The sequence below is a fragment of the Paramormyrops kingsleyae genome, chromosome 21 (genome assembly GCF_048594095.1).
Source record: "Paramormyrops kingsleyae isolate MSU_618 chromosome 21, PKINGS_0.4, whole genome shotgun sequence".
NCBI lineage: Eukaryota > Metazoa > Chordata > Actinopteri > Osteoglossiformes > Mormyridae > Paramormyrops > Paramormyrops kingsleyae.
The window spans coordinates 5,186,223-5,204,655 of NC_132817.1; the positions used below are offsets into that span (position 1 = coordinate 5,186,223).

The 18,433-nt window shown below is 45.4% G+C and overlaps 1 protein-coding gene across 2 annotated transcripts; it reads right to left on the reverse strand.

Moving 5' to 3' along the window:
* Nucleotides 1-1,010: 1,010 nt before the first annotated feature.
* LOC111849425 (solute carrier organic anion transporter family member 2A1) lies at nt 1,011-17,651 on the reverse strand. 2 transcript variants are annotated; one of them, XM_023822275.2, is made up of 14 exons: nt 17,235-17,651; nt 9,942-10,079; nt 9,484-9,643; nt 8,027-8,242; nt 7,834-7,932; nt 7,042-7,172; nt 6,110-6,185; nt 5,810-5,974; nt 5,197-5,419; nt 3,828-3,975; nt 3,021-3,190; nt 2,672-2,736; nt 1,942-2,065; nt 1,011-1,815 (listed from the first exon to the last, which is right to left on the reverse strand). In XM_023822275.2, the coding sequence occupies exons 1-14, from the start codon at nt 17,295-17,297 to the stop codon at nt 1,695-1,697; spliced, it is 1,899 nt and encodes a 632-aa protein (XP_023678043.1). In that variant the 5' UTR covers nt 17,298-17,651; the 3' UTR covers nt 1,011-1,694. The 2 variants fall into 2 exon arrangements, with proteins under 2 accessions (XP_023678043.1, XP_023678042.1); XM_023822274.2 differs by lacking the exon at nt 17,235-17,651 and adding an exon at nt 15,500-17,210.
* Between the last annotated feature and the right edge of the window lie 782 nt (nt 17,652-18,433).

Sequence of the window (18,433 nt, forward strand, 5' to 3'; positions counted from 1 at the left end):
GTATGATTTTTTTTACACTAAAAACCCGAACACTGTACAAAAATAGTCGTTTTGAAGGTAATACAAAAATGGAAATATACAGCACAAGCAGTGAGTGTATCTGTGCACAGCGTTTGTCTGGTTTTCACGGGTGACATGGTTAAAAAAATCTTTTGGTTTTATAAATACTTTCTTTATATTTAAGTACAAAGCTTGATTATAACACGGATTTGCTTCATGATAAGACACTAGCAAAATGCATGCTGCATCTAGGTTATAGAAATTTAATTTTAATATGAAAAGCACCTCTTCTTAAAAAAATTCTGAAGCTTTTTATCGCTGCCCCCTCAAATTTTCCACATATTGATATTTTTCAATTTTGCCTTTGCAAGACAAGTTCTCTGACTCCCAGAAAGCAGCCGACGGCTGATCGTTCACTTCCTTGATGCCCTGTTCCATTTTTTGTGAATGGTGGACTAACATGGTGTCAACCTCCTGTCAAAGGGAGCACAATTGGTGTTAGTTACCACTCAAACCACACATTTGTGTGGCTAATGGGACTTTTACTCACAAAAGTGATCTGAGGGCATAAGGAAAGATGATTGGTTAAGAGAGAGAACCAGATTGTAGAGGAGGTGGGTCCAAGCAACTAGAGGTGGGACCAGCCAATCAGATATCTTGTTCCAGCTTCCTCTAGTTGCTTGGACCCACCTCCTCTATGGGCTGATTGGTTAGCTCTCTGAACCAATCATATTCTTGTTCTGCCCTCAGAACATTTTTGTGTAAGTAAAACTCCCACGAGCATTTGTGTGGGACCCTCAGGTTTGGGGCTTCTAGTCACTAAATTTGGGGGGGGGTAAGGGCCCCCAAAATCACTGAATGGGAGAGATGCATTGCATTATGAGGACTGTATGCAACTCACAGCTGAACACTGATGTGAACCGCAGGGCCTAGAGATAAACATTAAGGATTCTTCCAATATGGGCATATGCAGTAGGATCAGTCTTTGCAATAAATACACTGAATTCTCCTTTCGTGATCCTTCTTTTATCCAATACACGTGTAATATGCTGAGGTACAGGTTTAAAGACAACACAGTGGATAAAAATAGCTTTCAGAAACACAATGCATAAATACAGAACGGTATAGCTTCCTGAAATATTATGTACACTATATACACATACAGCTATGTAGTCTGCTACAGACGTGGTATATTGGCATGTGATGGAGTTCATTTATATTGTGACATCCAGATATTGCCTTCTAAAGTGAAAGTGAGCCTGAAAATAGTTTGTACGTGAAAGGCACTTAGGTACTCCGTGAATAGTAAAAGCGTTTCTAAACAGCAACACGTTTCTTACCACAAGAAATCCAATGAGGCAGGAGAAGAGCAATAAAATGGCCAAACAGGCTGCCTTCTGGACATCAGGTATGTTGGCCTCGGTGTTGGTGCACCTTGAGTGTCAAAATTTATAAATCGAGCAGCAGATCATACATGAGCCACCTTAAGTATGGTGAGGGTTTGCTCCACATGGCATGTTTGCATTTGGCGTTTAGGATGCATGTGTCCGTGTTTCAATAAAGTCCAACTGAGCTAAGTGTTGTCCTTCTCCTCCTGGAAGGACAGGCTTTGGAAGGTGAAGTGCGCCGTGACCCGCAACAGCCACGGACCTGCAGAACAAACCTAAGGTCCTTATGGAAGAACTGGGCCCGAATCATAAAAGATCTTCTGGATTCTTCTCCAAGCTGTCGTCCTTGGCATGCCATATCTTCCAGCTCACGATGCCCAGGAAGAAGATTCCCATGGCCTTCAAAGCCACCTGGAGGCCCAGGTACCTGCAAGAGCACAAATAGGAATGAATTTCATCTCCCCACTTCATACTTCACTCCATGGCGTTCGATTCTGAGGTGACCTCTTTCCCAGGACGCATCGTCACAGGAGCAGAGCGGCAGTAGTCCTACCTGTTTCTAAGGAGGTTGTTGTCATAGTAACCACAGGAGCCCAGCTTTGTGCCACACGTGTGCTTCCACCAAATACAGGAGGAGTCAATAACCATCCCAAATATGGCCGGGGCTGGCAACCAGGCTGGAAACAGGAGGAGAACGATTCATGATGAGATCTCCTACTCATTGGTTTGCTTTGGCAATGTCTTTGTCTACGGAGACTCAGGCAGTTGTGTAATTTCAGTACTCAAAAAGAGTTGGGCATTTATTAAAAAAATTAAGCATCATTTCCAAGGCTTTCTGGGGAGACTGTACAGTGGGACTTTCAGCTTGCAACGATTAGATTGCAAATCAGAAATAACCGTAAACTGGACCTCTGTCTTAATTAGGACACCAGAGTGAACATAGTTCCTGACAAGCCGATATCTCCAGTTGCTATTTCTTTGTGGGTTTGGTCTGCATTTACCATTCGTTCATATTCTACTTGGTCATTCATTTCTGCATCTTTAATGGAGCCGAAATGAGCTTATCAACACTAGGGGGAGACGTAACACAAATTTCCATTCAGCGCTGGTTTTCTCATTAGAAGTTCTCATGAACTCGTCAGCCTATTCTGAAAAGTGAAAAGTCAGAATCTACCGAAGGCAAGCAGAGATTATACCATCTGTCAGTCAATTCCAGTTGTTAGCTTAATAAAAACTCAATAAAAGCGAATGCAGTTTCGAAATCCTCATCAGTTGCAACTCACCGAGGACTCTCATGATCAAAAACTGCACTCCTATTGTGAAAGACTTTTCTTCTTCGGGTGCAGTCCTAAAATTTAAGAAGATGCAAATCCTTGTCACAGTGCAGGGAATGAAGCATCTTTATAGGCGAACTAATCTATGATCCATCATGGTAAAAGTTATTAAGTAGGGATCAATGAGCTGGCCGATGGTAGAGAGCTATGAATTTAGTGAATGAGTAGAAGTAGTAGTTAGTAGTAGTAGTAGTAGTTATGTAAGAGGATAACGAACAGAGAGCAGAGCAGCAGCACGCTGGAGCTTCATTATAAATCCCTTTAATGCTTCGCCGGACGTGGGAGGGCGTGACTTTACCGGAGCACCAACATGTAGACAGGGTTGTGGGAAAGACTGGCGATGAAGCCAGCCAGGGAGATGAGGAACATGACTGGCAGGAGGTAATGTGGGCAGCTGTTGGTACAGGAACCCGGCCGGACACTGCCAACTTCATCTCCATCTTGGATACAAAGGCAGCCACTGTAAGCCTAGACAAAGAAGAGGAGACATTTAGATTTAGACTTTTAAAGAATTTCTTAAAAATGGCATTCAGGCAGGGGTACTGATTACAGATCGCATCTAAAATAGCATGATAATTCACCCGGTGTTTGGTTTGAACAGCTAATTAAACCCGACAGAGCCAAATTAGTCCTGGTACGTTTTGTTCCGAGGGAAAATCTTACCAGTGGCAGATCAGAACTAACAATCCTTTGTTAGTTACCGTATTAATTACAATGCATTAATTTAAAACTTACACAGTATGTAAAAGTGCACAGTATGAATTCTGGAGTGTATGCTTTTTAAGTCATAAATAATTCCTCAGGTCTAATGAGAGGTATGATTTTCTGAGGTCACGAAGAATTAATGAGGCTTTCATTTGCCAGTGAAGCTGCCTGGCTTTGGGTAGTGAGTAAAGCAATTAGTCTTATCAGTCAGTTAAACCCTTTGGCTCTGCCTGGTCGATGAAGCAACCTTGTTTTGATTGGGAACAAAGTTCCCTGGGTTACAACGGGTCAGTGAAGCAACCTCATTCTGAACGTCTGGTGAAGCAGCCTGCGATTTACGGGCGGTAAATCTCCCCCGCCTTCGATCAGTCAGCGGCGGCATGCTGCGGCGGTCCTTCACCTGGGCCTTGCGGGGATTGTCAGGGTCCAAGGAGTAGGTAGTGCAGCCGGCGTGACAGGGGGAGACATATTCCCTGCTGTCTGAGCCACACACGGGGTTGAAAGCGGTGTCCAGGCAGGAGCAGTTCGAGATGCAAAATGGACGAGATCTATTTAGAGGAGAAGGAAAATTCAGCTCTGCTTTCATTTCAGAAAGCCTGTGGCATTGTCTGTGTTCCCGCTGGTAGCTCAAAAAAGAACCAGCGCCGGACAAAACAGGGAAAACGCCCCTAAAAACTACCGTCTGTCCTCAAGAGGGGAACAGATCCGCAAGATCTTATAAACATTTTTTTTTCTAGTAGCATTCTGCATGGTGTGACCAAAAGCTTAGCGGAAACGTGACGACATGATCGCAGGCCCCCCAGGGGGGTCTTATCAGTAGGGGGGAGGGGGCAGCTTCTGGGACCAGCTGAACCAGGGATTGCTACCTCCTGTATTCAACTCTGATCACGCTGGCTCAGAAGACGTGCCATGTATAGCCACCATGCTAACATGTGTGCAATAACCTGTGACAATTGTCACTTGTCACTCCCGCACATTGTCATGTTATTGTAATGCAGTCTGTTTCTTTATAATCAATTTCTTTAATACCTTGACATACATTTACTTTTATATAGAGTTTACTTCTGTGTATTGATTAGCCCTTTTACATATTATTAATTTCATTTATTGCTTCGGCTTCAGAAGTCAGCAACATAGTCTTAATTAGAATAGAACTTTCGAATCTTGAATCATCTATTTTCTTGAAAAGACCCGACGCTCCCCTAGGCTACAGATGATGTGTCACAAGCCCTGAAACACGTCATGTAAAAACACGCCACGTCAGTACGAGCCGGGGACAGACCCGGCGCTGGACACGGCTGGGATCCATCATTTCATAACGGAACTGAGCATCGTGCCATCGCTTAGGTCTGCGTCTTGTCATTCAGAGATGTCACGCGGAAGCCCAGCCACTACCTGTCAAACTCCTACTGTCACAGGACGAGCTCTGTCACCATCCAGCACGTGAAAAGAAGCCATCACTTTCTGAACATGAGCACGCTGAAAACGTGTCCTGCTCCTCTGTCTGTGTAGACCTCCGTAGGAGCTGATGTTGCTGTCCTATGTTACATACCAAGACCACACATCCCGGCCTGTGGAAATGAGCTGGTTTCCGATGGATTTCATACGATTCACTAACCTTTTGCAAATTTTTTGTCATCTTTAAGGTTTGAGTCAAGTCTTGAAGCGGCAAGGTGCCGTTTCAGTTAGAACGGGTGACCTTCCTGCTATCCCCCCCCCCCCCAACACACATGTGCTAAGCATGGACACCCCTGCCCAGGCCAACTGACCCGTTATCGCCCCGCCGATCCGCCTGATGTCCGTAATCGACGTTGACCCCGGCGATATCCTGGGTGGAGCAGCCCATGAAGAAAAGAGGCAGACACAGGAAGATGGAGAGGAGGAGCACGACGCTGGAGAAGCAGGGCACGGCCTTCATGGAGAGCTGCTTCCACTTCATGACGATGCCCCCCAGCAGCATCCCCAGAGCCGCAGCCGGAAGGTTGATGGCCCCTGTGTTAGCAGGTATGGGGAGATGGCGATCTTTAGGTGGGGGGGCGATCCTCAGTGAGGGAGAATTCGAAGGACTAAGCCACTCACAGAGCAGAGAAAGGCTAATTTTACAGAATATTCTGGAGTGCAGCTCGAGTACAGTGTCACCCAGAGGTGGAGATTTCAGGTCCAGCGAATACAAATCCAGACAGATGGTATAAGATTTTGTATCAACCAACCAGCTGAGTTACTCTGTGACTGTGACTCTTTATACTCAACTGGATGGCTGAAACAAAATCTTGGTCTGGATTTGTACTCTCTGGACTTGATATCTCCACCTCTGGTGTCAACACGCTGGACAGACAAGCCAGAGAGTGAGCCCTGAATCTGTAAACCACACCCGCTACTTGCCGATGAGAAGGTTGCCGTAGGCGGCGGTGGTGCTGTACTGAAGTTCGAGGAACTTGCTGAGGAAGGTGGAGAGGCCGGCGATCACTGAGGAGAAGCAGCACTGGGCCAGGACCAGTGGCAGGAAGAACGGACTGAGGAGCAAGCGCACGAAGACCCGGGGGAACACTGGGGACAGGAGGGGAACAAGGCGGGGTCAGATGCCGGTCAGGGCTCTGGGGCTCATCTGCTTAATTAAGCAAAACCATCGTTAAGCACGTCGAAGCGCAGCACGTGCAAATCTTCACATCAAGGAGAGCTTACTCTTAAGAAAGTCAATCAGCGAGTCTTCCGGCATCTTTTGGGCCACTTTCAAATCTCTGCTCTTGGGCCCAGCTGCCTAACAAACAACAGAACAAAAAAAGAAGTGAGATTTCCAGGAACGTTCCTGCAAGAAAATGCGTGGGGAAACACTTTTTTTCAAAAATATTTATTTTCTTTCCAGGCGGTGTCCATGTAGAGTTCCTTGGCTGTTATCCGGCAGTTCATTTGCTTTGATATGATTTTTACGGACAGGCCCATTGTAATGTGTTAACCGGCCGTAAACACTGAAAACCTCCAGCGATTAGTTGGAAAGCGCAAAACTGGACTCTGGACTCCGGGTCTGTTTTTACGTCTTTGTATTATTTGCTCATCAAACAGCACTATGCAGTGAAAGTTACTTAACCCAAGGTAGCCCCCCCTTCATTCATCATTCTCACTGTCATCCTGCAGATTCTGTTCTCTGTTATGAGGAATTAGCTCATAACAACTCCCAGTATGACAGAACATTCTGTTAGGCAACACCGAGGGTGCTTCTGAGCTGCGTAACTTGCCATGTCTGGATATGCCTGAAAACATGTGCTTTTTGTTGTAGGTGGATGGGGGGCAGTGTGTGGTTCTGTGGGTTAGGCCTGTGATCGGAAGGTTGTTGGTTCAGATCCTGGGGCTGGCAGACTGATGCCATCTTTGGGCCTCTGAGCAGAGCCCTTAACCCTCAACTCATCAGACCCTACACCCTACACTGTGACCCCCAAGCTTGCTCTCATCTATGTACGTGTCTGCGAGTCTCATGGAGAGAAAGATGGCGAAAAGATCATTTCCCCACTGGGGTGGATAAAGAATGACTGTTCCATTCTAGCCAATCTTCCAGGAGATTTTTATGTAAGTCTGAGCGGGCAGCCTGCGTATGAAGGTTCAAAAGGTTGTTAACTTACAGTCTGCCTCTGCATTTCCTTAGGGAAGAAGAAGTAAGGGATGGAGGTGAGGAAGAGGCCCCCCGAGGAAATGAGGAGGCCCATCCACCAGGCACCCACCCAGCGGGGGTCAGCAGGGGTCAGGTCCTTGGCTGCGGCAGAGAAATTCATGTCAGAACCTGGGGAAGGGGGGTGTGACACGGTGCAGGAATAAATGCTCCTTTGCTGCAGTGATCCAGTTTATCTATGGATATAAGGTAGATATGGACCAAGTCTGCAGGTAAATATTGGTATTTGGCTCGACAGGGTGGGCCTCCGTGCCTGCGATGGAAAGGGCACCGGGTCAAATTCTGTACTTGGCAGAAGAGTCGCATTTCTGTTGGGCCCCTGCGTGAGGCCCTTAACCGCCTGAAAAATGCTTTGGAGTGCCTGCTCTGCTGAATGGCTGACATTGTGCTCAGACTGCAAGCTTTGATCCGACCTCTGTATGTCTGTGTGTCTGTCTTAACCGACTGCATGATGGGATATGTGAAAACGAACACATTCTAATATACTTGTACAAATGGCGAATAAAGCTTTGTTTCAGTCACTTGAATGTACATGTCTCTCTGTAAAAACAATTACACACCCTCTGCAAAAGATTCAAAGTCCACTGCTTCACATTTTAACAAAGACAGCCGACCCAAACCACAGACTGTTGCCACAGGTAACAAACTCCCCCCCCCCACCCCATCTGTGCCCTTGAAAGGTAACATAAACACATCTGCTTGATAAATGTATCCTCCAAGAGGCCTCATGGACGAATGTCAGCACCTGGTCCCATTCTGTCTATGTCCACGTAGATCCGCAGCACCATGGAGCCCAGGAGGTATCCGAAGGCGGGTCCGAACACGGACACCGCAAAGAGGATCGCTGGAAAGACAGGTGGCGGGAAGGTTAGGATGGATCGGCCACACGTGCAGCCACAGTGGACGGGATGTGGGGGCGGAGCCGACCGCCTCATTACCGATGTACAGGTCAGAGTTCCCCGGCTCGGCGAAGTCGTACACGTAGGAGATGCCGAACGGCTGGATGGGTACGGAGCCGATACCGAAGAGGAGCTGAGCACTGGCCATCATGAGCAGCAGGTTCCCGCTATCGGACAGTCGCTGAGTCCCCTCCTTATCGCACGGCTCCGAGTCAGTGGTGTTCCGCCCAGGTTCACATATGTTCAGCTTACCTACTGCACACGGAGGGGGGGAAAACAGCGGCCTTGAACCTTGAAAGCACGTTCGGGTTTTTACGGCTGTCGGAGCACGAGAAAGACCAGCCTCCAATACGGTAGCCTGATATCATAAACAGCACTTTGACAACCCACAAGATGAAGACAAACAGCGGCTTAGACGGGGTGCTTATTTTTGCCCCACAAAGTTCACACGTGTCTCGGTGATCACAAAGAAGCCAAGGTTCTGGTCCCACAGAATATCTATCCACCCTCTAGACGTCCAAGGCATTCCGACCACTAAAAGGAGACAAAGACTGAAAACAAAACAACCTGCTTCTGAGAATCTACTATAATCCCCTTGGCTCCATTCAGCCTGGAAGAGTTCAAGGTCTCTATCTGATTTATGTAAGGGAGGGGGGGGTAAAAAAGAAACAAATATGGCTCTGCAAAGCACTCCCCAAGCCAGAAGTCGAGATCATGCAACTTGCTAGCTTAGAAAACCCGGAGCAAGAAAATGGCCCCTTCAGTCCTTGCTAACTACCCAAGAGCAAAACCTTTACTTGGTGTGTTATGATAATCAATTCCAGGCAATGTCTTGTAATCTGTCAAATGATTCCAATAAATATGTATACTGAATGACACTATATGGCAGCAGTCTTGGTCAGGTAAAATACAGGAATACAGACTATCCATCTTTACCGTTAAATTCACACTGAAACAGCAAACCAAATGGGCTCTGCTCTGTCACAGAAAATAATTACACAAAAATGTTCTGAGGGCATAACAAAAAAATTATTGGTCCAGAGAGATAACCAATCAGATTGTAGAGGAGGTTGGTCCATGCAACTAGAGGAGGCAGGACCAACCAATCAGATGTCTTGATCCTGCCATCTCCTTGGACTCACCTTTACAATCTGATTTGTTCTCTCTCTGATCCAATAACTTTTCGTTCTGCCTTCAGAGCAATTCTGTGTAAGTAAAACTCCCACGAGCCGGTAAATACCACCCAACACCAACAGCAGTACAACAGCAAGCATGGAATTTATTTATCATGCATGTGTTCTACACCAGCCCAAAGATAAACAAATAGTACCGGCTCTCCAGCTGAGCGAAGACGAGTTAATAAGTAATATCAGACTATCGACACTGTATGGAGTAAAGTTATGTTCTAGCTACAAAAGCCAAAGAAAGGCTAATAGGTCAAGACATAGCGGTAGCATTTAGCTACAAGCAGAGGCAGACGGTATGGCAGTGCTCACATTCTAAGCCGGAGTACGTGTACGGCTCGGACAGGAAGTGAGGCAGAGTCATCAGGAAGGCACTGAGGGCCATGAGCAGGCCGCCCATCCCGATGAACCGGGGCCGGTGGACCCAGCTTCCCAGGTAGCTCACGAAAATGATCAGCACCGTGTTCCCCACCTGGGAAAGAAGGTGCAACCTGTCAGACTGAGCTCAGAGAGCAAGGGAGTGCAAAGAAGATCAACAACACCTAAATCTTCACCCCAGACTACTGCTTGCTATCAAAGAGGAAGTTATAAAATCTGACCTCTGAGCAAATGGCATTCGTTTAACTTGTCACCGTTAGAACTTTGCAAGAACTTTGTCACAAACACAGAAGGCATTTCACATGGCTAACAGTCCAGGGTAAAGGCTTAATAAAGCCCAGCTCATCAGAGAAGTGTAACACGGAGGGCAGAGTCACAAGGGGGCGCCGTACCTCATGAAGGGAGGAGATCATGCCGGAGGAGAAGCTGCTCAAGCCATAGCGACGTTCAATGGTGGTGAGACTGCTCTTCAGGTAGGCACTGTATAGCAGCTGGGTCAGCTGTAGGAGGCCATGGCAGAGGACGAAGAACTGCGGCAGGGCCAGAGGTGGAAAGTTCAGGTTCAGAAAGTATAAATTCAGACCAAGATTTTCTTTGAATCAACCAGCTGAGTAAAAGAAGTCACTAATACAGAGTATTCATCAGATTGGTTGGAACAAAATCTTGATGTGGATTTTTACTTTCTGGACCTGAACTAATACTAGGGGCCCATGCCACAGAAAATCCACAGTACTGCTGACATCTGCACCAGAATCAGGTATAAACTACTCAAAGCAGCTCTCAGTTGAGTACATCTTGACTCCTTTGATAAAAGCCTATAATTCAAGGTGTTCACTGATACTGCTACTTAACTGCAGGTGCTTTGTGTCTATCAGTTCCTCAGATTTGTTTTATGAGAACAGACATTTACTGTGCAATACTTCACTAGTGCAGCAAAAAATTTGAACTATGGTTACAGCACAGGAACTTCTATCAATGGGTTTGGCTGTTAGAACATCTGCCACGTCATTGAAATGGCAGAACAAACAGGGAACATTCCATCGACTGTAGTATAAAGTTCACCCCTTTCCTACTACGGAGTAGAACAGCTTTCATGTCACATGGCATTTATCCATTATGGCTGTGAGTTTGTGTTTTTGTTTCAAGTGTAAACAGTTGTAATGGGGAGGGTTCCCCATTGCAGCAAGAACTGGTCCACATCCGACCACAGTAGGTCATCTTTACTACATCACAGGGTGGCCGCAGACTTGTTTCAAAATGCCAAGAACCATTCTCATAGGATGGGAAGAAACTTTGGATTCCGTCCACGTGGTTCTCACTGGGGTGCTGAAGCAATTTCTGTTTCCTTCCTCAAAAGACCGCAGGCTGCCAGATCTAAGATCGCGATCGCATTCCGACGAGGCCACAGGCAAACTGAGCTCCATGAGATAAAGATGCAATGGAGAGAGACTATAGAGATATGAAAATAATGCGCTCAGATAGAGCAAATGATTATGACATCATAATCACTTCAAGGGGAACTGCGCGCTTTCTGTATGTAAACATTATGTTCTAATAAACCTAATTTTGAATTGTGGTACTATTTGTTTCTCAGGATTGCTGATTACTGCTAATTAAACTTGAAAACAGGGCAAAGCCGCTACTACAGCAGAGTCTTTACGTAGGACACTGGTGCCCAGATCCTTTTCCCTATGGTACCTTAATTACCCTGGAATGCGTTAAATGAGGCCAGGCCCTGTCCATAGTGCATGGTCTCTAGTCTGAATGAAGAGCGCTTAAGGAAGCGACTCCAGTCAGAACCCTAGTCAGGCCTGGATGGAAATCTCCCAGCAGCCCCCAAGTCCATATCAACATCCAACCTACCGCAGCACAACTTCATCAGAGCACGTTAAGCAAGCAGGCGGTCGATTGGCCCAGACTCGGTGAGCTGTCTAGTAGGCCGAGGAGGAATTTGGATCAGATTTACAATGCAGACAGTTAACCAAAACCACCCTTCATGCCCGCTGCACACTAAACAAGTAGAGTAGAATAAGCCCTCTGTTTAATTCTGTAATCAGCCGTCTGGCATTCAGTGCATACTAAAGCCCACATGTACACTCTTGCTAAAATTGTATCCCTCTGGGCACCAAAGGATAGATCATTAAAACCTAATACATACTTTGCTATTGTGAGCGTACAGTTTATGATCTGTTAGAGGCTGGTAGCTAAGCCAATATGATCTGTCCAATTGTTTACTAAAATAAACAGTATTTCACAGTGGGAAATAAATCGTGTAAAATGTGACAGCATTTACTCATGTATATGTGGCCTGTATGGGTGAAACTAACATTTTCGCCTGTGTAAAAGAAGCTAAAGGAAAAGAGGACTGTAGAAAGTTTTAGTGTCAAGCAGAATTAATCAAAATTGTTTGCAACAATCAGTTTAGGACTTAACAGAAAAAGCAGTTTGTGGGTCGACGCAGAGATTCACGAAGCCCTGTACTTTAAAGGTCCCCTTCGCTAAAGACTGCGATTGCACCAAGAAACGCTTGCAAATTTTTGTGAGTCACTATCTGCAGCTGAGAGAAGCAACTGCACCCCGACGGCCTCATAAAGCCCGTCGTCGGACACAGCACATGCCTCTGCGCTTCTGTCCGCGACAGCCGACGGATCAGCGGAGACAGGTCAGGTCTGGCGCTCGGAGCGGGACCCCGTGGCAGCATCTGTGGCGAGGATGCCGGCTCTGTGTGTGGGTGGGGGGGGTTTGAAGCAGCCCTTGTTTGTTGCCTGATGTCTTGCTGGGACAGAATAATAACGGGAAGTGGGTTTCCATGACGCCCCTTTGTGTGCTGATGCACTAAAGTCATCGGCATCCCAAAATCCAACTTCAGAGACAGAACAATAACCGGTCGCCTTGACGACGTCGCGGGGGGCCTAGCGTCAGCTTCTTTAAAGCCCATCCTGTCCTAAGATTGTTATGCTTTCAAACAAGCACACCGAGTTAAAAATACTTCCTAGAATTAATCATGTTCAGATGAAGAAAGACATCCAAACAGAACTCTCTTGCGATCTCTTTCGGCCTTGGAATGTGTGACACTTAACTATTCTCCTGCACTGTATTACTGAACGTAAGACAATGAAATGTTTATGTAACCTTAATTGCACATTAATGGCCATTTGTACTTTTCAAATCGAAACAACCACTATGAAACATCACAGTGCTTAAAAACAGGCCTACAGAGAGTGGGAAATGTGCTTGTCAGAAGACCAAGGAGTGCACATCCATCTTCGAACCCCTTATCCTGGTCAGGAGGTACCTAAAGTCCTGCTCTGGGCAGAAAGCTGGGTGCCAGCCCATCGCATGGCACATGCACATAGATCAGGCAGTTATGAGGGATGCACAGTATATTTCCACGTGCTGATATTTGTCAAAAATCGAGATATCAGCATCGTTCTGATGTGTCAGTCTTGACTGATATCGCTGGCTTTATTCAAACTTAGCAACAGCAACTGAGTCCAGGGAAACGGAAGGTAATGTACCCAGTGAACCTGGTGAAGACCGGCAGCAGTAGGGTAATGTCACCCTCAGATGGGTTTCAGGGCCATGCTGGTCAAATCTGCATATAGCTGGGTCAGTCTGAACTTAAGTCTGGCTAAGTTTGGCGTCAGTGAGAAATTCTCCAAATGAATAATCATCGACCGGAGTCTCCAGTTGGCCCGACAGCTAGAGCTGCTCTCTGACACTAAACCACAGTTGATGTCTGTGTCATCTCATCAGCTGGAGGTGACTGGGAGTTCAACGTTGTTTTGCCACGTAAGCGACTGATCTTAAGGCATCGGTAGCTTTCTGGCCAAGTACTGAAATAACCTTCTGACTCTTGTCAGAGACGTCAGTCAACAAGTAACCTCCAAGGGCACCATCTTTTCTGGGGGCACCGACTTAGCAACCTCCAGTCCCCCCCCCCCCTCCCACTGCAGGTTACATGGAAGGTGCAACCACTGCTGCTTCGGATCAATGAGATCGGCTGGGCTCCAGATCCGGTCAAAGAGACTCCTGGCGGTATGTCTGCTGGCAGTAAGCAAAGCCCAGGAAAACAGGCAGTGGAAGCTTCTAGAAGTTCAATGACAACACTGAAGGGAGAGCGAAGTGCTAAGACAGCTACATTTTAACCGTGTTTTATTTGAAGAGATGGATTCTAAGAATATTGATGTGATGAAAATCAGAAGTTTTCTCAGAAGACCGTTTTAATTTGATTATTTAATCATTTTTTTCCCTGTTGCCATTTTAACTAAAAAATAAATAACAGTTCATGGCACCCACTGCAGAGATATAATGTGCTTTTAAGTAAAAAATAATGATGGAAACATAGAAAAAAAAACTGGCAGAGATGTACATTTTCCATTGTGAGTTCAAAGAAAGCATTTTCCCCTCCGAAAGATCCAATAAAACAGGATTCGACGGCAAGGCTTTGTGCAACTTCGTCTGGATGTAGTTTTGTGATGAAAAAATGCGCCGAGTGTTTTGCTGAGTATTACTTCCGTCCTGGCAGAGAAACATCATCCAGCTGTTTCCTCCTGAGCATCAATTAAGTTCGTAGCCTGGTGTTTCATCCTTGCTATATCCTTAATAACGCAGCATATATCAACGTGACATCGTACTGTGTTATGAGAGACCAGCCAGGCGAGTTTGTTCACTATTTTTGCAGGTGTTCGAAAAGGGTTGACCTCTTATTCTAATTCCAGACTACAACTGCCCGAAATATATCAAGAAAAATTACCTCTGTAATTTTCTGACTGCTCCATCCTAGAGAGCGTACAAACGTTATTTATGGCGTTGGGTTTATAATGGCCAGTGTAAATCCCACGGGTAATCTTAACACCAAAGAACATTCTTCCCACAGCTCCGTACATATTAAAAACATTTTCTCATTAAAGACGGGACGTCGTCTAATCCTGCAACTAATTTAGGGAATCGGTATCTTAAGGACGCTATACGCCCCGCCAGGAAGCTTATGTTTATATGCAAGTTTCAGTCCGCTGCCTTAGATTTGAGAGGTGGGGGTCCAGTCTCTCTGGGGCTGAGAGAGACTCATGCAGGTCCCCAGTGCATACAGCGCCAGAAAGTATAGTCTCCAAAAAGCCAGCCCTTCCTCATGGTGCTAGTAAGACCCCGCGTGGCATGCAAAGGTTATTTCTCTGAAGATATGGCCTACTTTTAATTTCATACAACTCAAGCTGCAGCAATAATTTATTCCATATTTACTAAATAAGATATGATCAAAAGCACGCCGGAGTCCAACTGGCAAGCGGCCACATCTACACGCCAGGTGGAAGGACTCACCGTGCCCTCGATCGCGTATTACCGGCAGGGCAGATACACCAGCACGGATCGAAGGACAAATTTCATGCGTGCATCCATGCATACACACCTGGGTTTCGGTGTAAGTGCTCTATCCGATCTAACGAAAACGACACTTCGGTTTGATTTCAGTGCAATGTGACGCGCTGAACTTTGATTTTATGTGCAAATGATGTACTGTTTCTACTAGGGTTCAACAAGTTTCTGAAATAACTAAAAAAGATAATGAAGATTAACAGGTGCCACCATAATGATTTTTTTTTACTACAAGCGTGAATAAATACAATTGAACATCTTAATTCATTGGGCACATTATGATCCATCACTTCCGTTACTCTGCTCTTAAATGATTCGCTCATTAAGCACAAGCCCGAAACGAATCGTTCTCGTGGACGGTAGAATAACGTACAATTGCAAGAACGGTGAAAAAGATTATGTGAGAAATATACTTAAAGCATCAACAAAACAGTAAATCCACAAAACAGAATTTTCGAAAGGGGTTATTGTTATATGCACGTGAAGAGAAATGAAACGGTAATAGAACAAACACAATTGAAACAATTAGAATTATTATATAATGAATGCATAACAACAGGGAATAAACAGGACATACCTTAATGTTATAAAATAAAGGAGTGGTACTTGATTTTGGTTTTTTCATTTCTTTGGTCTGCATTTCCATTTCTCTGTAGTAGCAGAAGAGCCGTTTCATATGACAGCAAACTTCACTTTGCCTGTAAGCAGGCGATCAGGGGCTGACTAACCTGCAGGTCTCTGCGCTGTGCGTTTTCCGAGGGCTTTTTATGCGTTTCTGTTATGCAATCTGACTCTGCCCACAAGTAAGTTTGCGGGGAGCCGCTTGTCCACAAGTGGGATGTTACTGGAAGAACGAGCTGAGAAACACTGGGAACATTTTCGCAAGTTATATTCACAAGGTCGTATTAGTTTATCGATAAATGGTCGATTCTGTAAGCGACTCTACCGGTATAAAGTTAAACATGCATAGCGTACCTAAAGTTTAAGCTAGTTATTTTTAATGTTTACTCCGTAACATAGCCTACAGCTTAAGTCTTTGATTGGCGAGCAGCACGACGAGTTGATATTTAGTCTAATCTTTTACCTCCGTATTATTAAATTGATCTTAAGCAGACTCTTTAAAAATAGTCTCAAAACTTCATCAAATGAATCCATAGAAAAACAATATCATGCCTCTCACTGTGAGTTTTAATACCATACAGCCTAGTGTCCAGTTTTGAACAAATCCGCCACCAAAACCGTAAATTAACTTATTCCCAATATGACCGCTCTGCCATCGTGTGAGACCGTGGTGCGATGCTCTTCCTAAAGACGCAATTTTGCTCAATTATGAAGCGAAAAGCATTAAGCGTTTATAGGTGGACTGGGCTCCAAAATAAACAATAGATCTTACTGAGGCAAGTGTTCGCATGAAATCCACCACCTGGTGGGTCTCCCCATGTCTCGGATCTTCTGCACTGTGCACGTGCCAAATGCCTCCAGGTCACAGTTAAATGGCACACTTGCAGTGTTTGGGTGGTAAAGGACCATGGAGTCAGAAAATACTGAGCCCTATGGATTCCAGCAAAAAGCCTTTGCTGTGTAGTCGTGAGACACCCAAACCCAGAGCAGACCTTCGGGGGCGTAGCTGGGAATTCTGTGCCCCCTGAGAAAATGTCTCCTTGGCCCCCCTGCCTATAGGTTGACACGTTTTTCCCAAGCATGGGCAGTGGGGCGTCCCTGGTAGACGTTAGGAAGCGGGGGCTCCTATACAGTGCTGGGCCTCCCCAATTTACCAGAGTAGTCATGATCCTCCTACACCTCCGTTTCTTATCCAGTCCTGTTTAGTTATATGACTTGTTCATATAACTAAAAGATTTACCAATAAGTTTTGGCAAAAAGAAAAAAGTTATTAATACTAGCTCAGCAGAAAGTGAGATTCTCTCAGCACTTATATTATTGCAGTGTTCTCCATCACGCCAGCATCAGATACCGGCCTCCTGCGGGAAACCAGAGACTTCATATTTACACTTTGGAGCTGGAACCAACATCATTAAAACCACTTAAGGCTGTTGGCTGTGGCCCAGTTACTTCTTGTAGCATTTCAGACATCACATACGGTCACGACACGGCATTCAACAGTCGAACAATACAAGTTAGGCATTTAGAAAGAGTCATTGTGCCTCTGGAAATATGTCAGTCTGTTCCCCTAAGTCATGTTTCCTTGGGCTAAGAAAACAATGTTGACTGAACACAATAACAAAACACTTGTAATGTTTCAGTATTTCCAGGTATTTTAGAGCATTTATTAAACATAGGAAGAAAATACTGACCATTAATCTTTCTTTCCTTGGAACTTGCTTCAGACGCCACACCCTGCTTCTGGTGGCCTGCATATGATCCACAGCACAAAGTTCTCTCCTAATTCTGCTTGACTGAGGGGAATTCTGTACATTAACAATGCATCTTCAAGACGTGGAAGGAACCTTCATTTGAGGGTAGGCAGGCTATGAGCTCCAACCAGCATCCATACGGAGTAGCTTTCCCTAGAATGAGCAGCGGTACTCAGCCACTCAGCAAAGCCGGTAGTCGCAGAGGTAGATGCAAGATCTTCAAGCTTCTGGTTTTCGAACATCTGACATCCTACTGCAGTTTCAGGAGTCAGCTGGGCTATAAACAATAGCACCATAAGACGTGCTACGAGCAGCTCTCTCCTCATCAAAGTTTGGAATGATGGAGACTCCATTACTAAAATGGAGAGTAGTTGTACACATTTCCCCTGAGTAACACTGGGTAAGCATCACCCAATCCTGCTATCACACCTTGTAAGGTGTGATAAGTAAGACGATGGATATGAATGCTTCAATTAAATGGGCAACTGGTAACAGGATTGAGTCTGCAATGCAAGCTTTATACACAAATGTGGAAATGGCACGTCTGTCAATCGAACAGATATATAGTAACATAAAACAATGGGATAAACTCCTGGGATTTCATGAACTTTACACTGGTCACTTCAACCAGAGATCTGGTTTGCAGTCCAGAACTTAAGCTTTTAAAAGTATCATGGGCACATTTCAAGAGTCTTAGTAGAATATGGAGAAAACTTTGTTTACAGCACCAAACTATAGGGGAGTGTAGAGGAACATTTTAGCCCACTGCTCTGGGGAAGGTACTTGGAAAGCAAGCAGAAGTGTGGTCACCAACATCATCATTGACTGAAGGCTGGAGATCTAATTAATGAAAAGCAGGAAGTTGACAGGAAACCTGCCTACGTCAAGACAACTGATACTAACCTGGTCTTCCTCACCCAGCTTTCCAGGAACCCAGCTATGGAATGTGAGCGAATGCTGGCAGAAGCACCCACTTGTCACTCGGAGAGGCATGCATACATGTGTCATAAGGTCCTTGGCATCCCAGCTCCAACAGCTCCACAGAAACCAGATTCCCCATCACAGGGGGGATTTTTTATCCACTGTTAAACATCTCCTACGCTGACAACTGACATGGGAGGCAGTGCTGACTACAACAG